We start from the raw sequence: 25,160 nt of genomic DNA on the forward strand, positions 1-25,160 counted from the left end.
TGAGGCAAAAGCCTCACTTGCCTATAGGCTTAAAACAACATTTAGTTAACCAATGAGTTGCATTCAGTTGGTTTTCTTATGCTTTAATAATTCATTACTACAGCATCATTTAAGTATATAGATATACAGTGGAACCTCGAGATACGAGCACCTCTGTATACGAGAAATTCAAAATACGAGGAAAGTATGAACAAAAAATTCAGCTCTAAATACGAGCATTGGTTCGCGTAACGAGCCACGAGCCAGGCTGTGGGTATAGCTCGCGGCTTAGCAAGGGGGCGTGGTAGCAGTTGCGAGCCGCGATCTGTGGTGTCTGCGTTTCTCACTTAAGTGCACAGGTGGGAAACTGCCCACATCCATGATTGTTCCTGTGGCTGATGGGCTGCAGCTGCCATGTCCTCCCCGCATATATAGAGAAGCGCGAGCTGGTTAAGGGGGAGAAAAAGTAAAAGAAAAGAGAGAGAGAGAGAGAGAGAAGGCAAGCGCGCGTGCTCTTGTGTATTTTAAACCTCCACTTCACAACTGTTTTAAGGATTATTTATTTAAAGATTTATTGAATGCTCTACTGCACTTTGGACACCTGTTTTGATTCTTTTAATAATCAGTTATATTATTTACCAGTGTTATTTATTAAAGGTAGACTACAGTATATATAATTTATCAGTGTTATTTGTTAGGAAAATTGATTTTTATGTTAATATATTTGGGGTGCAGAACAGATTAACTGGATTTCCATTATTTTCAATGGGGAAGTTTGTTCTAGATAGGAGAAATTCGCTATACAAGCTCAGTTCTGGAACGAATTAAACTCGTATCTAGAGGTTCCACTGTAATAGGTTGGAAAATATTACATATTACTAAAAATTCCATACATTCTACATGTAGATTGTAGTCTACTTTGACCCAGAATTAAGTTGCTTGTAGAATATACTGTACATTATGTATGTATATATGTTTGTGTATATGTATGTATGTATGTATGTATGTATGTATGTATGTATGTATGTATGTACAGTGCCTAATAAAAGTTGTCACCTCCTTGGAAATTTTCATATTCTATTATTGTACATAATTGAACCACAGTGGATATAATTTTGCTTTTTCACACTGATCAACTGAATAAGATTCTTTTAATGAGAAAGGGAAAATGAATCTATACAAACAGGTCCAAATTAATTACAAATATAAAACACAAAATGAAGCCAGTATTTAGTAGGTGCACCTTTCGTAGCCATTACAATCCTGAGTCTGTGTGGACAGGTCTCCTTATCAACTTTGCGTGCCTGGACACTATAGATATTTCCCCATTTATCCTAGCAAATTTGTTCAAGCTTTGTCAGGTTGCCTGTGGATTTTGAGTGAATGGCATTTATTAAGCCCAGTTAAGCTACAAATTCTCAGTTGGATTAAGATATGGACTCTGATTTGACCAATCCTGAATGTTAGCATTATTTTTAAGCTATTCCAGTGTAGATTTGGCTTTTTGCTTAGGGTCATTGAAAATTAATCTTCTACTAAAGAGCAGGTTTCTTTCACACTGCATCAGTATTAATTTTACCCTGTACTCTTGCAAGGCTTTCAGGGTCTTCTGTAGGGAAGCTTCCTCCCAGCATGATGCTGCCACCACCATACATTATAGTATGCTGTTTTTGATGTGCAGCATTTATTTATTTATTTTTAACTTTTATTGAATTTATTTAAAGCATGTAACATTCCATAATATCAAGTCAAACTTAACAAAACTAAATTCAATTCAATCCCCCCACCCATGAGAGAGAGAGAGAGAGAGAGAGAGAGAGAGAGAGAGGCCAACTTCTTTTTCTTCTTCTTTCGGCTGCTCCTGTTACGGGTTGCCACAGCTGATCATCTTGTTCCATATCTTTCTGTCCTCTACATCTTGTTCTGTGACACCCGGCACCTGCATGTCCTCTCTCACCACATCCATAAATCTCCTCTTAGGCCTTCCTCTTTTCCTTTTTCCTGGCAGTTCTATCCTTAACATCCTTCTCCCAATATACTCAGCATCTCTTCTCTTTACATGTCCAAACCAATGCAATCTCACCTCTCTGACTTTGTCTCCCAGCCGTCCAACTTGAGCTAACCCTCTAATGTACTCACTTCTAATCCTATCCATCCTCGTCACACCCAGTGCAATTATTAGCATCTTTAGCTCTGCCATCTCCAGCTCTGTCCCTGCTTTATGGTCAGTGCCACCATCTCGGAGAAAGGCCAACAACCAGAGTAAAAATTGAGAGTAGTATAGAGGGAAAGGAGTCTTTCTCCCCAATATAAGTGCTTATTCTAAAATAGTATTGATCCTGCCAGGTTTTAAAGTTTTGAACTGATCCTCTAAGAGAGAATTAGTTTTTTTCCAATTTCAAATAGTACATAACATCAGTTATCCACTGACTTATCAGAGGTGGGTTTGGATTCTTACAGTTGAGCAAGATAAGTCTACTTGCTAATAGTGACATAAAGGCAATTACAGTTTGTTTTGTCCTTCTCTAATTTAAGTCCTTCTGGGAGTACACCAAACACAGCTGCTAATGGATTAGGATTGATTGTGACATCAAGGCTGTCTGATAGGCATTTAAACATTTTAGTCCATAATGTTGTTAATTTGGTACACGGCCAAAACATGGCCTAGTGAAGCTGGAGCTTGATTGCAACGTTCGCAGGTTGGATTTTGCCATGGAAACATTTTGGACAATTTTAAGTGAATTTCAATTGAAGCTAGAGTCAATTCTGTGCATGGCTGCTTTCTACTCCTTTTCTGATTACATCTTGCCTGAAGAAGGGGCCTGAGTTGCCTCGAAAGCTTGCATATTGTAATCTTTTTAGTTAGCCAATAAAAGGTGTCATTTTACTTGGCTTTTCTCTACATTCATAATGGCTAACACGGTATAACACCCTAGTACTACACTCCTTTTCTGTAATGCTGAGTAAGAGATCCTGTGCAGCATTTAGTCTGATAGGTCAATTTTGGTATCATCTGACCATAAAACCATTTATTTATTTATTTATTTATTTTTTGGACCCAAACTCCCATAAAGCTGTGATTGGTAAAGCAACCAGGCAACAGCTGTTATATGCAGTCTATCCAGTCTGAGGCAATGTAGCTTGTAATTCCTTCAAATTTCTCATATGCATTTTGGTGGCCTCCTCCCTCACTAATCATCTTCTGGCATAGTCACTCAGTTTTTGTAGATGTGTAACTTTAGGCAGCTATGCCATACTTTTTCCATTTTTACTTTGTCATATAAGAAATAGAGGGAAAGTATTGTAATCATCCAGAAATTCAATGTTGAGATGAATTTTAGACCTCCCCGACTTTCTCGTATACGAAGTGTAATGAAAGTATTAGAATCCTCCCAAAAATTCCATTTTGAGATTTTGATGAATCTCGATATTTTAGACCTTCCCGAGTCCGATTAATTCCATTTTTGAAATCATGTGTGTGTGTATGTAAACATGATGACTTGAGTATGCTTTCACTTAGGTCAACCAGATTTTTTCATACAAGTATTAAGTACAAAACATAGATTTCTGTGAACTTTTGGGCTATTTCTGCTAACCGGAGGTAGTACTTTTACTGAACACATACTTTTTTTTTTTATTCATGCAGCTGCAGAGTCCAATGTATTCAACTTTACTTTTATAATAATTGTTCAATATATCATTAATTTTATTTGATTTGTTGTTGATGATTCTTTAATGTACATTATTTAAAAATATAATCATTATCTTGTGGTATACTCCTCAAATATCCATCCCCATATCTGAGTATATGAGAAAGTCCAGGGGAGACCACTCCCAATTTTTTAATGATTGATTTAATGGGACTCCAAATGATATTCAGTGACTTTGATATTTTCTTGTCTCCATCCCATGACTTGTGCTTTTTAATCACCTTTCCATGGAGTTACCAGGAGTCTTTTTGTCATCATTGTGTAGGCTTTGGCTTTTTTTTTTCTAAATTGTGCAAACAACTGATGTGTACATAGATCTTCATTACATAAAATCATCATTAGTTTTTCTTTAAGAGGATGTTAATCAGTAGTAAAATATATGTATTTCATTATGTATCTATATTTTATACAAAAAATGTCTTTAGGAGTATTTGCATTCTAGTTCTATTCATATAAATATAATTTAGTGTGTGTTCACATGTGTGTATAAGTATAAAAAATATAGCATGTACTCATACCATGTTTATGTATTGATGTTTGTGTACATAAATATGTGTATGTATAAATATATTGCTGTTTTATTAAACCGTATGTTTGTTAATTAAGGACCCAATCATCTGCCCATGCAAGGACCAGGGCCAAACCAACCAAATATGCCAAACAGCTCCATGAATATTCCACCAAGCAGTCATGGCTCTATGGGAGGTTACAGTCATTCAGTTCCGTCTTCACAGAGCATGCCTGTGCAGAGCCAGATGAATATTAGTCAAGGACAGCCATTGGCCAGCTATGGCCCAAGACCAAACATGAACATGCAGTCAAATCAAGGTATGAGCAAGATTCGTAAATGCAACTTAAAAATATGTTTTGTTACTGTTCAAATCTATATCTTCCATACAAGAGTCCCACAGCTTCTCTGTATTTGTCTGTATGATTTTTCTAGATTGTCTGTCCAAAGTTAACCTTTTTTCTTAGTTCTATCATATCTTATGTTTCATACAGGATTCGTTTTGCTTTTAAGCTATTACTTCTTTACGTGGTATGATTTTTTTTTTTTAGTGAAGTGTTCTATGAATTGCTTAGATTTTCAAAACTGCTGACTTTTTACCCCTTACTACCATTCTAACCAGAGAAAATGTTTTTTTTTCACTTTATAATAGTTGACCCCCTTTGATTAACAACTGTTATATATTAAAGAGACACATTCAAATACATTATACCTTATGTAATAATTTGTATTAATATTAATTAAAAGCATGATGCAAACTGTTTACATTACTGAAAAGTGTTTTTATACATGTTTGTTTAAGAATAACATAAAAATGTGTATTGGAGTTAGTCTCTGGCACAGCTTGTTTATCTGTCCAGGCTCTCTCATGCATAAGAAGGTATGAAGTGCACGGTCAAAACCAATATGATATAGGTATAAAGCAGGAAAACGGGCGACACAGTGGCGCAGTGGTAGCGCTACTGCCTCTCAGTAAGGAGACCTGGGTTCGCTTCCTGGGTCCTCCCTGCGTGGAGTTTGCATGTTCTCCCTGTGTCTTTTCATACAGTTCTATGAAAAAGAGTTTGGTCCCTTCCTGAGAGTTGAATGTTTTCAGATCTTCAACCAGAATCGAATAGTAGACGATGGGCACCTGAGTGAACAGAGAATATTTTAACTTGCATCATTTAATTAGTCAACTGTGTTGTTTAACACCAACTCCCACTGAGGAAGAAGTAATCGATCACTTACATTTAATAATAATCGGTTGCATGATGATTGTAGCCAGTGATTATCAGTCCTTCACATTGCTATAGAGGAATGTTATCCCAATTATGTGCAGAGATAATTTGATAGATACTTTATTAATCCCAAGGGGAAATTCACAATATTGCTAGGTTTTCAAGCATGGACTACTTTGTGGTGTTTCTGCTATATCATCTTTATTTATTTGGTTAAGGTCTGAAGTTTGTTTGCTTTTTATCAATCATTCTAATGTGCATTAGCATTTGTTTTTTTTCAGTAAGCAGCTTGCTTCCTAGCTTACAAATGGTTGACCAGACATTCTCCATAAGAATTTTATGATATTAAAGAGAGTTAATAATGCATTCAGGTCTTGGAAGTATCCCTACACTTTTACACTTAAACCACATTGTTTAACTGTTATGATAGTATTACTGTGGAATACTGTGATAGCTTTATGCTGGACATAATGTGACCTATATCATCTAAAATCTCCACATTTATCTCATCTGTCTATAGAATATTCTTCCAAAAGGCTAAGGTATCATTTAGGTAATTCTTGACAAGTGAGGGATGATTATTATTGTTCATCTTGGTTAGCAGTTGTTTCCACCTTGCAGCTCTCCAATAAAGCCTGCTTTTGCCAAGTGTGTTCCTCATTGTTCTTGAATGAACATAGACCTTTGCTGAAACAAAAGAAGCATGCCATTCTTTGGATGTCAAGCCTTTTGTTTTTTTAATCACAAAGCTGAAGAAGTAGCTTTATAGCCTTTACAAAACATATATATATATATATATATATATATATATATATATATATATATATTTATATTTTTTAACTTTAATCAGCAACTCTGAGCTATTCGGGATTTTTTTGATTGGACATTTTTGTGCTTCTTGGATCTTTGTGCTGGCAACTTGACTGTGGTGCTAAGTGTGAAAACAAGTGAGCTTTGTATTGAGTGGCGCTGGCTGTAATCAAGCCTGACTCTGTTCATTCAGCTTACTATAATTTTCCTTTTTAATGTTGCTGATTTAACTAAGGAAAAATCACGTTTTGCATAGTGCTAGTTGGTATTAGATATTTTTGTTTAAGGGATGAATAAATGTAAGTTAAAAAAAAAAAAAAAAGTGTTACCTTCTCACAGAGGTGACTTATCTAATGTTGAATGTTTTCAGGACTGCAACCAAAATCCAAGTGTCAAAAGTTTGCAGTAATACAGGGAAACAATAAGTGCCAAAAACATTTTCACACCATTGTACTTGGCGGTTGCCAGATAGTTTGGACCGGTGAATTTCTGCTGCTTTGCGAAAGCATCCCAGTGTGTTGTTTGTAGCACATATGGAGATGGATTTGTGTAGGAATTACTTTTCTAATTGGCAATGAAACAGATATCTATTAATCCCTTTGGTGTCCACCTCACAATAGAAATAGGAGAGGATTTGAACATAAAGGATACTGAGCAGACAGTTTTACTGAGATTGGTTTTAATTCCTATATCGGTACCTGAAGGAAACTTATGGCATGCTCTTGTCCCAGACATGATGCAACAGGTTTCACACAATCTTCAAACCCTCCCATGTAATCTTGAACATTTCCATGCATATCCTAAGGTTGTATCTTTTATACCTCCAACCATTAAGGTCGTACAGAGTTGTTTATTTTGAATTGCTATTGTTTTTGTTATTCTCATCTAACTGGTTCATGCATTTATTTTTCTTAATAGCTATTGATGCTGTTAATTTCTTATGATTATCCTTTTTGTTTATTTTTAAATGGTCTAGTCAGTTGTGTTCAGGTCAGAATGGTCTGTCCAAAGCATTGCAAACTGGTATAGTATCTACATATCCTTTTTTGGAAGGACAATTACAGACCTAAACATTTCATGTACACTCTTCAGCCAAGCTATGGCCAGTTATGCTGTGCTGAGGCCTTGTATGGTAATGATGATAAATTATGGATTATTGGTCTAGCATTTCAATCTAAGTGAAAAAGTTTAAATTGATTGAAATGAATTCAACAGACTATAACTCTAGTCTGCAATACTTACAATGTTGCTTACATGATGCAAACTCAAGGGCATCCTTACTGACACTCCCATTCCAAAATGTTTGTTACATGTACTGATAAAATGCTTTGAATTTTTCTTTTTAACAGATGGTGTGTACAATCAACACTATAACCTAATAAAGAAAATTTTTATATAGAAATAACTTATATGAAATAAAAAGGGCCGATAGAGGAAGTGTGAATCCCATTGGAGCCCACTGACTGTTAACACAGATGAAAGTAGCTGATGGCATGATCATGGGGATCTCAAACCTGGGTCCAGGAAGGCCATCTTTGCCCTCTTTATAGCTGTTAATGGAATTTATTTACACAATTTATTTCTCCTGATATTTTGCTACCCTAATGATAGCAGTTTACCAGAATGTTTAATGGGCTCCAGTAAGCTTAGTACTACATGCATTACAAAAATCATTCCAGTAGATGGTTCATCACAAACTATAATGCCAAATATACCTAAAAGAGTAGCTGGTAAATGAACAGCAGCTACAGGATATACACCAGTTAGGTAAGTCCAATATCTGTGTGTTTCTGTTGTTTCTTGAATAATTTTGAAGAGGTTGTCCCTGGAAAATCTTTTCACCTTCAAGCAGTCGACTTTAAACACCACCTTCAATGTTATAAACCAGAAAGTGCATTTTAAAAAAACTTAAAATCTCCTTTTGCAAGTAGTATGGAGGAGCCAGCTACAGTAGATAGTAGTAGGTTCCAGCAGATGGACTTCAGTGATATACTTCAAGATACACCATTTTTCTAACTTTGCCCATCCTATATCCCAGCTGAACAATAAAATGCAACTACATCTGATTCTAATTGCTTATAAGGAGGTCTTTACAGGTTAACACTCATCTTAACCCAGAGTCATTGTTATATCTGAAAAAGCAAAGTTCGCAGGTAAGGCTTCCTTTCACAACCACATTCATGGCTAGAATATAATAGCTCAGTAAACCTGTAACTGCCTTACTTACATATTCATTAAACACTAGATAACATTGAATGAGTGAAACTAGTTTGATGGCTATTTTTATTACAGCTCAGCTTACATAAATAATTGTCATGATGGAAAGGCTATTTGAACAAGTACTGTTTAACTTGTATTTGTTTCTTCATAAAGTAGAATATCTAGCAGGCTTTCATTTCATACCCAGATTAACTGCATTTAAGTCGAAAAACTGGTGTTCTGGTCAAGTTGAATACCTAAGAATCACTTTCAGTCTTTTGTTATGTGAATCTCTAGAATAAATGAGGTTGGAGTGAGTGATTGATTAAAAATGAAGTTAACAACACACCATTAGGGACTTGACCAGCAGTTTCATATATCATCCTCCTTAACTGTCACCCATTTCTGCACTAAATTTTCAATACATTTTAAATTTGTTTCTCCACTCCCCAAAATGTTTTAAGAATAAGAGTAAACATTGGAGTTGGCATCTCATGGGAGGCTAAGAGCTCAGTTTAAAAGAAAGCCTACACTTATAGATTCCTTCTGGACACATTTGATGTTTGCAGAGCTACTATTATTCAAGCAAGCCTTGACAACATTGATATCCTTTAATGCAACCTTGTGATGCCTAGTTGCTCGTAGCTAGTATTGCTTTCTTGAACCCGGGACTTCGATAGTCACAACTGAGGATGGACTGGATGAGGGCACAGTACAACAACAACATTTATTTATATACCACATTTTCATACAAACAGTGTAGCTCAAAGTGCTTTATAAAATGAAATAAAGAAGAAGTTAATATAAAATATAAACAAGATTAGGCAATAATATTATACAGTATGTAGTAAAGAATAATGCAAGGTTGAATGGCCAGGAAGACAGAAACAAAAAAAAAAAACTCCAGTTAGGCTGGGGAAAAAAAAATCTGCAGGGGTTCCAAGGCCAAAAGACTGCCCAGCCCCCACTGGGCCTTCTGCCTAACACAAATGTTCAAAATCAGTCCTCATGGTTTTCAGCTTCACATGGAAGAATACAGCAAGAGGTACGTACAAATGTGCAAAGTGGCTCTTGTTCACAGCAAAGCAGTGTTCAGATTCGGTGCAGAATCTTCGAATTAATAAATTCATCCTAAAAAAAAAAATAGTTCCGTGGAGGTTAAAAAAAATCCATAAATAACTTATCAAATAAATAGATTAAAATTTAAGGTTAAAAACACACACAGCCTGTACCTGTCTGTAAAAACCATCATGAACCATGGTGCACCCATTCAGACTGTTGTCTCCTCTGCCCATCCTTTTAAGGTCTCATCAAGAGGGGACATCCATTGGCAAGCACAGTCACTCTTCAGTCTGGTTTGTGTTCCAGCCGCCTTCCCAAGGCAATCAGCAGAGAACTCCGCAAGCCTGCCGTTTTTTCCCACCATCATCTTTCTGCATTAAATGGGAGTGACACTGCTTCATGACTGCAAACTGGTCAATCCACTCAGGGCTGTTTTATGACCACTTACCTCCTAACTACAGCATTGGCTCTGCCATGAACAATCCTGCCTGTTTTCTTTCCTTCCTTTTCGCTTTAACTTTTGTACTCTTTCCTCATCTTTCTCTTTCTTTCTTTCTTTCCTCATCTCTCAAGCTTCCTATTCGGAGACCTCTCTTACGTGAATAGGAGCAGGCACCTTAATTATGTTATCTGGAGTGATAATGAGGAAACCTGCTGGGCTGACTGCTCTACACGTGAATGTATGATCAGCCATTTTCCCCATCAGCACCTGGGCTGCCACACTTCCACATGCACCTAATCTCTCTTGCCCCAAGCCTGAGCCACTGTTTAAAAAAATAAAAAAAAACATGCACACTGCCATAGACTCCTAAATATTCTTTACCACAAACCACCTAAAGAGTTGTGTGTCTCTATGCCTGTGTTAGTGAGACATGAGAATACAGTGTTACCAAAGACTGCTCAGTGATCTAAGACTGATCTAAGAGCAAAACTTTTATTAGTTGTTCCCAGCTTTGCAAATGTTTATACTGAGTAGTAAGCACATTTGTCTTATTTGCAAGTTTCCACTTTATTTCTTGTAATTGGTAGAAATTAAATGACTTTTTGATGTGGATAATATTGCATTAACCTGTTTACATATTTATCAAGGAGGTGAGTTGGTGGGACTTTATGGGCTTGATTACTTTAATTTTAAATTTAATGATGCCACTTAACTATATCAATTATGAAGGTAAACTGATATGCCCCTACACAAGTGAGTGTTGACAATTGGTTTACAGCTGACTCTGCTAGGATTGCATGTTGATATTGGCAACAATAAGGGCACAAGGAGATTCATTAAATAAATTGATGGGAAGTATTTTAATGCATAGGAGAGTCAGTAAATAAATTAATGGTTGGGAAATATTTTAATGCATTTACTACAAATGTAATAAATAAGGTTCCCAGCCTTGTTTAAGGATACTGTGTTTAAATAGCTGACCTATTGGGGCTTATCTTGCATTTAGGATCCATGATGCACCAGCAGCCACCATCACAACAATATAATATACCACAAGGGGGAGGACAGCATTATCAGGCACAACAGAATCCCATGGGAATGATGGGCCAAGGCAACCATGTAATGGGCCAAAGACCAATGCCTCCATATAGGCCACCACAGCAAGGTATGAGCTAATCAAAGTGTCAGTTCATTTTAGTTTAAATATAGCAAGGTGACTATACTATTTTTCAATGGATTTGATTTTATTATTAAAATGTGAAATCTGCATATGAAAGATTGGTCAATATTGGTACGATTGGACTTTAAGAGATAAGTCGTGCCTATTTTTCTCTGCACTTTAAATTAATGATCATAGTCCTACACTGAAATTATCTGGCACTTTTTATGCCAGTAATGAAAGTGCACCGCTATGAAAATATATTTTATCCCTAAATGCATTATTTTACAGTTAGAAGTTTTTTTTCTGGTTGTTTTTTTGTTTTTGTCACCCATCTGGGATAAACAAGCTATCAGAGAATTAAGATGAAACCTTAGGGTTGGTGGTGCTTACAGCTAGACACTTTTTATATGAAAATCACATTAATAATTTTCTCATTTGGTGATATTTTAGTTTGTCTTTTTTTGAATATGCACCTTAGGAATTTAATTAAAATATGCTTTGAGGAAGATAACGTAGTGTAACTATGGACTCCAGTTAGGCAATATTAAAATAGAAGGCAAAAACAAAATACTAGTTGCTTAGATTTCTTATTTTTAGCCATCCTCTGACAATCTAGTTCTTACTTTTAATCTCATTTTATTTATGAACTGCTGTTTTCACCTTGCTGTTCTTTAGTTTACCAATCATAAACAAACAAACAAGCCTAAATTCCAGGTAAATCTTTCTTCAGGCACTCTACAGGACTATTCTTTGGTCCATGTCTTAATTGCCCCAGAACTGCATTGCTGTTTGGTTTAAAAGGGAAAACAAATCCATCCTACATATAAAAGAACAATACTAATATAACAAAGAAAACAAAGTTAATATAGATATATATATAAAAAAACTTTAATAGTATTGTATATTATAAATGGCTGCCCTTAGTTCTCTTGTAGCCCTGTGCCAGAATACTGTTCATAGTGCATCCAACTGTTTTAACCTTTTTATCTAATGGAAAACTAAAGGTCATGATTTAAATAATAATGTTGTGAACCCTTCTAAGACTTTCTCTACAGACTGATGAAAGATTTAACTAATTGATAAACACAAAAATGCATGCTATATATTTAATATTTAGAGTTTATTATGCTTGAAATTCTCTTGGTAGTGTCTCTTTTTTCCCTCTCCTCAAAAAATCATAACCAAATGGAACACATTTTTAAACTTATTGATCATGCTGCAACTGGCTCAGTAGCATCAAAACTACTAACAAAATTTATGGTTAGGATTTTAATATATTACAGTGCTGTTTTGTTTGTTTGTTTGTTTTTTGTTCCAGGGCCTCCTCAGCAGTATGCTGGTCAGGAGGATTATTATGGGGAACAATACAGTCATGGTGGACAAGGTCCTCCTGAAGGTGTGAATGCACAGTATTACCCTGATGGTAATCTGTTTTTCTCCTAGATTCCGTTTCATTGATTTACTTCCCTGCTGTCTTGAAATAATAGTAATCATCTACATGAATAAGAGTTTATTAAAGCTGTTTTAAGTAATGTTTTATCTACATTATCTGACATGTTTATGTATGTCTTCTGTAAACTCTGATAGATTTTTTTAACTGCTTAAAATTAAAAAAAAACTGCCTAAAACTGTCTACTTCTACCAGAGAGATGTATCCTATAGGTTGTTTTTGTTTCATTTACAGATACATTTGCTAGCTTGTGGTTATTTTTCATCCTATTTACATTTTTGAAAATTTTGAGCTAATAAAATTTAAATACTTGTCTCCTTTACCTGAATACAGGCCAAAACACGTAATACCACAGTGCTTATTCACCTTTTAAAGTAAATAGTTTTATGCACATTGTTTTATAAATATTGTTAATTAATAAAATAACTCTCCTCTGCATTTATGCAGTGTATGATTTAAAAAAAATGCATTGTTTTTAATTGCGGAAATAAAGTTAGTCAGATCTTCATAACTGATTTATTGTTATTTAAATTAGGAACTAAAAAGTATTCCCTCAAATTGGTTTTATGAGGAAAAAAAAGAATAGAAATTGAAGTTAAAATTGACCTCAGTATTCCAATCAGTTGCCATTTGAATCCAAGGAGTATTACAAAGAAAAAAGTAGCTAGAAATAAAGGAAGCAGTAACATTAAAACAGTTTACATCATATATAAAACAAAACATATTAGTCAAGTGTGTTTTGGGGGGTATTATTTTATTGATCTGGTTTAATTAAATGCCAGTGGAATTACCATAACATAGCTGACTTACACTGACATAATCAATGTCATGACCAAAGAGAGTCGATGCCTATCCCAGCAGAGAAAAGAGTTAAGTATTTTATTTAATAAACAACACTGGTTTTGAAACATACTCTGCATAACTCACATTCAATTTTGCATTAAACTTTCTGAAAAAAATGTTCAGCATGTATTCAGGTAAAGGCAGTGATTTGTTATATGTAAGTTTTTAGGAGTATTTTTGTATATGGTATGTTCAGCATGCTAAAATGGAAGTACAAACTATATGTTTTGTTTTTTTTTTTTTTGTATTTATATGTATTTTTCCTAATGCAAGATTTAAAGTGGTCACAGTTTTGTATTTGTATTTTTATTTATTTTTTGAGAAATATTTTTTATGGGACAAATGTAGATTTTTTTTTTTTCTTTTTAATCAAATTTTTAAATGAAATTTTAGAATTTTTATCCGGTTATAGTCAAAAGACATTAACATTTCTTCCTATCTTCTTGTCAAATTGATGTAGGTCATAATGATTACGGTTATCAGCAATCATCGTATCCTGATCAAGGCTATGATAGGCCTTATGAGGATTCCTCACAACATTACTACGAAGGAGGTATCTATATACCTTCACACACATGCACGCACAAACATGTATGCACAATATATACATGCATTCACAAACATGTATGTAAACAAACACTTCAAAACATTTTTTGTTCTGTTTACTATCCATGCAGAGCTATGTAGAATGCTAGTCGCTGGCTGTCTTAAGAACTATGCATACCAACCTTTTTGTTTTGATTTTTACAGAGCAGAAACATGTTAAAGTTTCTAACAAAAAATGCTACTTTTCCTTCTTCCCCAAAGCTTCTAATAAAAAGAAAGGGCATCATTAAACATTAACAAATATACACAGATCAGGTCAATTACTACTTTTCCCTTTTCACTGTTTTCCTTTTTTATATGCAGCTCTTTATAATAAACAGCTTGCTGAATTTGTGTAGCTAGTGTGTGCTCTTTGTTAACTGTCATTCATTTGTCCTTTATATTTTTAAGCTATCTTATGCTGTTTCTTTTTTTTTATGTGATGTTGCGGTTATTGTTATGCTCGTTTTGGCAGGGATGCTGAATACTGCTGCTATTTAGAATGAAAAATGAAGTAACTGTATATTTTGCTTGATCTATAGTTTTGTTTGGCCAAGTTTTTCTTTTTTCGTTCAATTTTTTTTTGTCTTGAGAGATTGCATTTTCATTCTTTTTTCTTTTTTTTTTTGTTTTGTTAGTTGTTCTAGCTTAAATAACTGCACTAACAGTGGCACTCACATTTTTCTGTCACCTTCCAGGTAGTTCACAGTATGGACAGCAGCAAGAGACTTACCAGCAAGGGCCCCCACAGCAGCAAGGTTACCCTCCTCAACAGCAACAGTATCCAGGGCAACAGGGCTACCCAGGCCAGCAACAAGGTTATGGTGGGTAGTTCACTGAGGGTTTTTATTTTTACCTTGCCAGGCATCTGTCTTTTACTGATTACCGTGCAATTCTCAAATACATACAGTACTGTGCAAAAGTTTTAGGCAGGTGTGAAAAAATGCTGTGATGATTGTTTATTGTTATCAATTTACAAAATGCAAAGTGAGCGAACAAAAGAAAAATCTTAATCAAATCAATATTTGGTGTTACTAACTTTTGCCTTCAAACCAGCATCAATTCTTATAGGTACACTTGCACAAAGTCAGGGATTTTGTAGGATTATAGTCAGGTGTATGATCAATCAATTATACCAAACAGGTGCTAATGATCATCAATGTCATACGTAGGTTGAAACACAGTCATTAACTGAAACAGAAACAGCTGTGTAGGAGGCTTAAAACTGGGTGAGGAACAGCCAAACTCTGCTATCAAGGTGAGGTTGTGGAAGACAGTTTCATGTCATGGCAAGATTGAGCACAGCAACAAGACACAAGGTAGTTATACTGGATCAGCAAGGTCTCTCCCAGACAAAGATTTCAAAGCAAAATGGGGTTTCAAGATGTGCTGTTCAAGCTCTTTTGAAGAAGCACAAAAAAACGGGCAACGTTGAGGATCGTAGACGCAGTGGTCGGCCAAGGAAACACATCAAGCTTATTACACTTTGAAATCGGAAGATGTCCAGCAGTGCCATCAGCTCAGAACTGGCAGAAACCAGTGGGACCCAGGTACACCCATCTACTGTCCGGAGAAGTCTGGCCAGAAGTGGTCTTCACAGAAGAGTTGCAGCCAAAAAGCCATACCTCCGACGTGGATACAAGGCCAAGCGACTCAAGTATGCACGAAAACATAGGAACTGGGGTGCAGAAAAATGGCAGCAGGTGCTCTGGACTGATGAGTCAAAATTTGAAATATTTGGCTGTAGCAGAAGGCAGTTTGTTCGTCGAAGGGCTGGAGAGCAGTACAATGAGTGTCTGCAGGCAACAGTGAAGCATGGTGGAGGTTCCTTGAACGTTTGGGGCTGCATTTCTGCAAATGGAGTTGGAGATTTGGTCAGGATTAATGGTGTTCTTAATGCTGAGAAATACAGGCAGATACTTATCCATCATGCAGTCCCATCAGGGAGGTGTATGTTTGGCCCCAAATTTATTCTGCAGCAGGACAATGACCCCAAACATACAGCCAAAGTCATTAAGAACTATCTTCAGCGTAAAGAAGAACAAGAAGTCCTGGAAGTGATGGTACGGCCCCCACAGAGCCCTGATCTCAACATCATCGAGTGTGTCTGGGATTACATGAAGAAACAGAAGGATGTGAGGAAGCCTACATCCACAGAAGATCTGTGGTTAGTTCTCCAAGATGTTTGGAACAACCTACCAGCCGAGTTCCTTCAAAAACTGTGTGCAAGTGTACCTAGAAGAATTGATGCTGTTTTGAAGGCAAAGTGTGGTCACACCAAATACTGATTTAATTTAGATTTCTCTTTTGTTCATTCACTGCATTTTGTTGATTGATGAAAATAAATGATTAACACTTCCATTTTTGAAAGCATTCTTTGTTTACAGCATTTTTTCACACATGCCTAAAACTTTTACACAGTACTGTATATGTATAATGTGCAGTAACATTTTTATTACTTTAATATATAATGTGCAAAATACATAGGACATTGAAAAGCTACACTTGATATCAAGATTGGCTAAACTTGTGTCATGTAATTATTTTGCTGTATTCTGTGTAAGGTAGTGGAATCTTTACAAGTTACATTCCATTATGAAAGTAAATACAATTAAATATAATTAATTTTTTAAAAATGTCGATTTACCAAAGATCAGCACAATACTAACTGGTAACTTCAATGCATTCTCTTAAATCTGTAACTAAAGATTCATGTAGTACTGTTTACATATGGTCTGGGAAAGATAATATAATGAAGCTCAATACACTAGATGTGTTTTTTTCTTTTCTGTTTTTCCTCAGTAGTCTAGGAACTAGTAAAAAGTACACATAGATGCTTGATTGTTTTGTGCAAAAATTCCTTGACCCTAAATAAATGTAGAAATTACTTGCTTTTATTAATATTTTAGCTGCATTATGCTCTAGATTGTGTTACATTTAACAGCCGAAATGTATAAATTCATCTAGTGAGTTGAGTGTTGTGTCCTTTTGTAGTGTTGTAGTAGTGTTAGCAAAATGTTAACAGTTACTGAAAGAAATCATTGGCTCTTAAATAACATACAGGACATTTTTGTTTGTAGACCTTTGTCTTTTCTCTTGCATCCTCCTCCGTAGTCCAGTCCATTGTGTATATTTTCTGATACTGCCATTACAGAGTGCATTCTTAAGATGTGTTTAGTCCTGCAAATTAAGAATATGGTGTTAATCATGACAAACCTCAATGAACTAATGTCAAGTGGGTCTCTTCTCTGTAGTTGCAGCTACTAGGACATCAGTCCTTCATTTTGCATCTGTTATTGAGTATTTAAAGGAGTCAGGGTAGTGCTTGGAGAATAAAGATGTAAAATGTATTTTCATACCACACAATGTATTCTTTACAACAAATAGAATAACATTTAAATGCCAGAGGATATTTGAATATTGCAGACATTTTAAGTGTATCCCTTTCTAAAAACAAAATAATCCAAATTTTTTGTAAAGTGCCAGGAGATTTGTGTATAGTAATCCCTCCTCCATCGCGGGGGTTGCGTTCCAGAGCCACCCGCGAAATAAGAAAATCCGCGAAGTAGAAACCATATGTTTATATGGTTATTTTTATATTGTCATGCTTGGGTCACAGATTTGCGCAGAAACACAGGAAGTTGTAGAGAGACAGGAACGTTATTCAAACACTGCAAACAAACATTTGTCTCTTTTTTAAAAGTTTAAACTGTGCTCCATGACAAGACAGAGATGACAGTTCCGTCTCACAATTAAAAGAATGCAAACATATCTTCCTCTTCAAAGGAGTCAGGAGCAGAGACTGTCATAAAGGCAGAGGAAAATCAATAGGGCTGTTTGGCTTTTAAGTATGCGAAGCACCACGGCACAAAGCTGTTGAAGGCGGCAGCTCACACCCCCTCCGTCAAGAGCACAGAAAGAGAGAGACAGAGAAAAACAAGCAAGCAAAAATCAATACGTGCCCTTCGAGCTTTTAAGTATGCGAAGCACCGTGCAGCATGTCGTTTCAGGAAGCAGCTGCACAAAAGATAGCAACGTGAAGATAATCTTTCAGCATTTTTAGACGAGCGTCTGTATCGTCTAGGTGTGCGAACAGCCCCCCTGCTCAATCCCCCTACGTCAGGATCAGAGAAAGAGAAAAGTAAGCTGGGTAGCTTCTCAGCCATCTGCCAATAGCGTCCCTTGTATGAAATCAACTGGGCAAACCAACTGAGGAAGCATGTACCAGAAATTAAAAGACCCATTGTCCGGAGAAACCCACGAAGCAGCGAAAAATCCGCGATATATATTTAAATATGCTTACATATAAAATCCGCGATGGAGTGAAGCCGCGAAAGGCAAAGTGCGATATAGCGAGGGATTACTGTAGTTTTGTACATGATGGCTTTTTTCCATGTCAAAGTTAGATATCTACAAGAAGATTAAACACACTTGACACCTATTCTTCCATATTCACAGGCCCATCTCAGTCAGCACCAGGACAGTATCCTAGTTATTCCCAAGGTCAGGGACAGCAGTATGGAGGATATCGGCCTCCACAGCCTGGTCCACCACAGCAGCAACCACAAAGACCTTACGCTTATGATCAGGTAAGAAAAAAGGTTGTGGGTGTGTTCTTTTTTTATTTATTTATTAAGAGTGTATAAAAATGTATTCTTGTTAATCTGGATTATTTTGTTTTATCATCTTTTTTTATTCTGTCTCTTTTCTGAAGCTTTGAAGTTTATTCCCAGTTATTTGAGATTGACAGGTTGTAACTAGAGTTAATAACTATAGCTTGTGCATAAGAATTAACAAATATCTGTACTATGAAGGAGTCCTCGGCACTTTTAACTTAATATTTGATCTGTGTTCTTTATCTTGTACATTACAACCAATAAATAAGGCGATACACACAATCATTGAAACTGGGTGCTTTTAAATCTTTATCAAGTCCAAGTATTAGTAGTAAGATGCTATTGATCTTTCTACTCCCAGATGACTTGTTTTCTTGTAGGTTATGTGCTATCAAGAAAAGAAACCGTATATTGAGAGAGAATTCTTTTGCAGTTTTTAAAACCACAAATTATAGAGGGGAGGAAAGGAGAGCTGTCCATTATCAGCTCCCCATTCTCACCCAAACAAGATAAGACACACAAACACACACTGGTACCAGAGCATGTTGATGTTATCATCTTTTGCAGTTTCTCACAGTACAGTGAATGCTTTGGACACTGTTATTAGCTTAAAGTTGGTTCTCTGAGATTACCAACTAAGTAAATGAAAAGTATAAAATAAAAATAAAAAATACTTAGAAGTCCTGCATATGTTGTACTTCTGTAAAGCTAGACCAAGTCCTCGGACTAGAATCCAACAATTTTACATATCTTCATATCTACATATCTGAACAATTTCAAATATATCTTCGCTATTCCTATCAATGCAGATATAATGAGAACACCAGATTTTGAACAAAGCAAGTTTTTTTTATTATTATTATTTTTCATTTACATGGGTGTGATAAATTATTCAGGTGTTTGGTGTAATAATGATCAAATATTACATATTTGTGAGTGGCAAAAGTATGTGAACCTTTGCTTTCAGTATCTGGTGTGACCCCCATTTGCAGCAATAACTGCAACTAAACATTTCCGGTAACTGTTGATCAGTCCTGCACACTGGCTTGGAGGAATTTTAGCCCATTCCTCCGTACAGAACAGCTTCAACTCTGGGATGTTGGTGGGTTTCCTCACAATAACTGCTCGCTTCAGGTCCTTCCACAACATTTCGACTGGATTAATGTCAGGACTTTGACTTGGCCATTCCAAAACATTAACTTTATTCTTCTTTAACCATTCTTTGGTAGAATGAATTGTGTGCTTAGGGTCGTTGTCTTGCTGCATGACCCCCACCCTCTCTTGAGATTCAGTTCATGGACAGATGTAATGTCAGGACTTTGACTTGGCCATTCCAGAACATTAACTTTATTCTTCTTTAACCATTCTTTGGTAGAACGACTTGTGTGCTTAGGGTCGTTGTCTTCCTGCATGACCCACCCTCTCTTGAGATTCAGTTCATGGACAGATGTCCTGACATTTTCCTGATATAATTTCTCTGATATAATTCAGAATTCATTGTTCCAGCAATGAAGGTAAGCCGTCCTGGCCCAGATGCTGCAAAAGAGGCCCAAACCATGATACTACCACCACCATGTTTCACAGATGGGATAAGGTTCTTATGCTGAAATGCGGTGTTTTCCTTTCTCCAAACATAACGCTTTTCATTTAAACCAAAAAGTTCTATTTTGGTCTCATCCATCCACAAAACATTCTTCCAATAGCCTTCTGGTTTGTCCACGAGATCTTTAGCAAACTGCAGACGAGCAGCAGTGTTTTTTTTGGAGAGCAGTGGCTTTCTCCTTGCAACCCTGCCATGCACACCATTGTTGTTCAGTGTTCTCCTGATGGTGGACTCATGAACATTAGCCAATGTGAGAGAGGCCTTCAATTGCTTAGAAGTTACCCTGGGGTCCTTTGTGACCTCGCCGACTATTACACGCCTTGCTCTTGGAGTGATCGTTGTTGGTCAACCACTCCTGGGGAGGGTAACAATGGTCTTGAATTTCCTCCATTTGTACACAATCTGTCTGACTATGGATTGGTGGAATGGTTTTGTAACCTTTTCCAGCTTGATGAGCATCCACAACTCTTTTTCTGAGGTCCTCAGACATCTCCTTTGTTTGTGCCATAATGCACTTCCACAAAAATGTGTTATGAAGAGCAGTCTTTGATAGATCACTGTTCTTTAAATAACACAGGGTGCCCACTCACACCTGATTGTCATCCCATTGATTGAAAACATCCGACTCTAATTTCACCTTCAAACTAACTGCTAATCCTAGAGGTTCACATACTTTTGCCACTCACAAATATGTAATATTTGATCATTTTCCTCAATAAATAAATGACCAAGTATTATAATTTTGTCTCATTTATTTAACTGGTTTCTCTTTATGCACTTTTAGTGAAAATCTAATGATGTTTTAGGTCTTATTTATGCAGAAATATAGAAAATTCTAAAGGGTTCACAAACTTTCAAGCACAACTGTGTGTGTGTGTGTGTGTATATATATATATATATATATATATATATATATATATATATATATATATATATAATTACATAAATACAACAAAGACAGGCTGTTTAAACAATTGAGTATGAACTTAAGCTTGTTTTTTGTTTTTGACAAAATTGAATCCATTTATTAATTTGCTTGATGTATTCTGTAAAATGAATTGATTTAATCATTTTAAACAGGCAGGGCACCAGGAGCAAGTTAATCAATTACTTTTAGCCAATTAAGTTTTTTTTTCTCTATATTTCAACAAGGTATGGAAAAGAAAGGTTAATGGAAATAGAAACTGTGTCAAGTGATAAATTAATTTACTTATTTTGAACATAGACATTACAGACATCAGTTTTCTTCCATCATAATCTCCAATGAGATTTTCACTTCTCAAGGCAAAGGAAAGAATGTTTTTATTGTACTGAAATGCATCCTCAGAGGTCTTGAAAATTCACTCTTTGTTTATTGTTTAAAGACATTAAGGCAAATATTGTGCAACAGCAGATTGTTTTAATGAGTTTCACCTTGATTATAAAGAAATCCTGCATTATAAAGCCAAATGAATCTTTAATGAAGAAACCATACCTTTGATAACAATGATATTTGTGTTAACAGCCTTGTATTCAGTATTTTAAAATGTCATTTATAATTCCACAGTCCATTCAATATATTTTAACTATTTTAAATCAATGCAGTTTATAAGGACCATTCTGTGGCCTTATTCATACTGTGTATATCTGTGTTTTTTGTTCTGATGCACTGCTGGATGCTCCCAATCCAACCCACTGCTGAAGATTGTTTTAAAATCTGCAGTTACCTGCTGCCATCTGCTGGTTACAGACTGTATTAATTTTGAGTCCTGAGGATGGGAGAGAAAAGGAGGAATATTTGTTCATTCACACTCTCCCATCAGTATTAAAAATTATTTACAATATGTATATCTCAGTATTGTAAGTAAATAGTTTTTTTTAATTATGCTTGTTTTCTTTATAGGGGCAATATGGGAATTATCAGCAGTGAAGCAGAAGTTAAGGTTCCACAAGCCAATCCTCTTGGCAGCTATGTTCAGCCCCCTGGACTGGAATGGTTCCAATGACGAGAGTCAATTTTCATCTTTTATCTTTTTTTATTAGCTCTTGCCTTTCTGCATTCGTAATTTGGAACCAATAATAAATAAAGATCCTTTTATATAGGTAAAACCTAACTCAATATTGACAAAACTTGGGTGGGGCTGAACATGGTTCTTTAAGTGGAATAGAGTGCATTTCTCTAAAAACAGAAACAAATGGTCAGTGGCCTGACCCAATAAATCAGTCAATGTGTTTACTTAATTAAGCCAGGTCAACTCAATGTTACAGCCATTGCAGATGTTTCATAGCCGTCATTTGTAATATTTTTTATTTGTGTAAATCTGTGAAAATACAGTTATTCTATAAAACAGTGATGTAGTAAAGTTGAGATTGAATACTTTAAAAGCAGTGATGCCTTAAGTGTAATGTTGAATAGTTTTTGTTTATATTTGTTTAATTCTTCATATCTGTATCCCAAAGACAAACTGCCTTATTTTTTGCATTTCACATTGTACATATGTTTCCATTATTATTACTGTTCTGTGAAAACAAAAATGACACCCCCCACAAACATGAGTTTTGGTTCAAGTGCAATGTTTTTTATGAAGCAATAATTGAAAAAATGGTGTAACATTAAGTTTATCTAGCATCAAGAAACAAAATAATTGTGAAAGCTAAACATGTTTTAGCTAGGAAAAATATTTGTTGTAAAAATGTATTTTAAGCTTTTAGATTAATTTGTATTGTAAGCAAATTGGTATTTAGCTTAGGACATTTTGTTAGTTATTTCTGTAGTAATAATAGAAAAATCAGGACTGGTACCTTAAACGCACCCATCTATTTTTGAAAAGAGCCAAATTTTAAGAACCTACATACACGGTTTGTTTTTTGTGGGTGACTTTGTTAAATCTGTAACATGAAATTCGGATCTCTATGTGGCAAAATATTTTTTGGTACAATATAGTAGTGTGTGTGAAATAAATGAGGTGGGTTACATTCTGCTGTGTTTCTGGGGTTACGATGAACAATGTATCAAAAATACAAAAAACTAGTCCTCGCTTTTAGGAAAAAAAAAATTATTAAAAAAATGAGGATCTAAATTTATATTGCTCAGTAAAAATGTCTGAGTTTATAGTCTCTTGCTTTTATGCAAAATCAAATTATTTGGTTTTAGAAGTCATTTGGAAATATTGTTTTCTGCTCTAATAAGCATTGTTTATTTTAGGAAGCATTTAACTTTTATTTTTGTAAACATTTTTATTGAGTAAGTAATTGGATCTACATGCAAAACTGCCTTCTGATGTTACCTCAGTCATTTGGCCACAGGCATTTTTCAAATAAAAATGTGTTTTCAAAACACAACACTGGATCTGTCTGCCACTCTTGGTCTCTGGGATACACATCTCTAGGGTAGATGAACTTGATACGAGAAAGCTTTACGGCTGCTGTACATTCATTAATGTCTGACTTGGTGCCTTCCTGCCATGTAACTCTCCTTCATTACAGAGGGAGGTTTCAAAACATTTTGTTGGCGACAGCCATAGGAGGCTGTTAAAGTACTGTCCTTATTAAAGATGCACAGAGGTCGTCTCAGTAGCCGGAGGCACCAAACTGATTCCTTTTTTCCTTTGAATTGTCTATGGTGCCAAGAGTGCTGGGACTTTACCAATTTAGAAGATTGAATTAGCGTATCTGAGCCACAGTGGTGTATCAAAATATTTTCTCCTGAGACAGGAAGGGGTGTTGCTCTCCAGGGCAGAAGGAAACCTACATTCTTACTAGAAAGACGGCTTCACCAGCAGCGACTCTAGAAGAATTGTCTTAGTTAATGTTTCTGCAGATGTAAATCCATGTATATGTTCACAGGGATTGTGTTTTGTTTAAAGGTGTAGGATTTTATTTTAATTAAAGGGCATGCCAACTATGTGAATCCTTTAGTTCTTTTTCTGTTACCTTTGCTTAAAGGATGAAGAAGTAATGCTTTTGGCTTTACAATTTGTTGAATACTCATGTATCCAGGACCACCAGTGCTTGCAGGTAATGTGCCAACTATCACCACTGTGGGGTGTTTCCCATAAATATGTAAAGCTGTACATCACTGGATTTTAGAGGAATAAATTATTGTGATTTTAACTTTTGTTTTCCGTCTTTTTTTTTTTGTTTGTTATTGCTTCAGTTTAGAAAGTTTAAACAATCGGCTTGAAGAGTGAAGAAGTAATTATCATTGAAGCTTTAAAAGATGACAGGATCTCTTCAAACTAACACCGTTTAATGTTGATAGAGGTTTGAAAGTGTGTGTTCCCTTTTGAATATACACTGCTGTTTTGCAGTTCTGATAAAGGGTAAAAAAGATAAAAACTATAAGCATTTTTCCCCCCAGTTAAACCTAACCTAATGAGCTACATCTCCTGTTTACTTCTACCAAATGGAAATGAAAAAATAAATAAAAATTAGGTGTGCCTGAATCATTCGCAGCCCTTCAGTGTTAGAACTTTTAAAGCATGTAACATGGTGACAAATTCTAAAAATATTGAAAAGCAAAAATATAGAATTCAGTCACTTATTGTTTGGCTGACAAATTTATCCACAATTTAAGAGATACAATTGGATACATTTCTTCTATTTTTTCCAAGTGGAGCACAGGCAGGAGAAGTGACTTGCTTGTGGTCACAATGTGTCAGTTGCGACATTTGAACCCACAGCCTTGTGGTTTGAAGTACAAACCCTCAACCACTACACCAGAGTGCCAGCCTCATTAGTTCTTAACATGTAACTCTAACACTACATGTACAGCATTCCTGTTCAAAGTAAACTTAAAATTGATCCACCATGGAAGACAGTGGATATTGAAAATAACCTACAAATTGGACCGGGTTCAATTCCTCACTTGCACAGTGTTTGGATTTCAATGTGAGGTTTTTATTCAAGTTCCTCAGTTTTCCTCTCATGTCCCAGAGAAGTGCAGGTTAGGTTGACTGCTACTATGCCCTCAATAATGTTTGGGACAGAGAG

At 35.7% G+C, this 25,160-nt stretch overlaps 1 protein-coding gene across 5 annotated transcripts in view; it reads left to right on the forward strand.

Moving 5' to 3' along the window:
• Window positions 1-24,281, forward strand: part of ss18 (SS18 subunit of BAF chromatin remodeling complex) — a 52,186-nt gene extending 27,905 nt beyond the window's left edge. Inside the window, exons 5-11 of one of the 5 annotated variants that reach the window (XM_028803641.2) lie at window positions 4,296-4,517; window positions 10,937-11,095; window positions 12,411-12,515; window positions 13,846-13,938; window positions 14,669-14,794; window positions 18,429-18,559; window positions 22,072-24,281. In XM_028803641.2, coding sequence (XP_028659474.1) covers window positions 4,296-4,517; window positions 10,937-11,095; window positions 12,411-12,515; window positions 13,846-13,938; window positions 14,669-14,794; window positions 18,429-18,559; window positions 22,072-22,098 — 863 coding nt within the window. In that variant the 3' untranslated portion in view covers window positions 22,099-24,281. The remainder of the gene's footprint in view (window positions 1-4,295; window positions 4,518-10,936; window positions 11,096-12,410; window positions 12,516-13,845; window positions 13,939-14,668; window positions 14,795-18,428; window positions 18,560-22,071) is intronic. The other 4 variants (XM_051929323.1, XM_051929324.1, XM_051929325.1 and 1 more) reach the window with 4 other exon arrangements.
• The last annotated feature ends 879 nt before the right edge of the window (window positions 24,282-25,160 follow it).

Source organism: Erpetoichthys calabaricus, chromosome 6 (genome assembly GCF_900747795.2).
Source record: "Erpetoichthys calabaricus chromosome 6, fErpCal1.3, whole genome shotgun sequence".
NCBI lineage: Eukaryota > Metazoa > Chordata > Cladistia > Polypteriformes > Polypteridae > Erpetoichthys > Erpetoichthys calabaricus.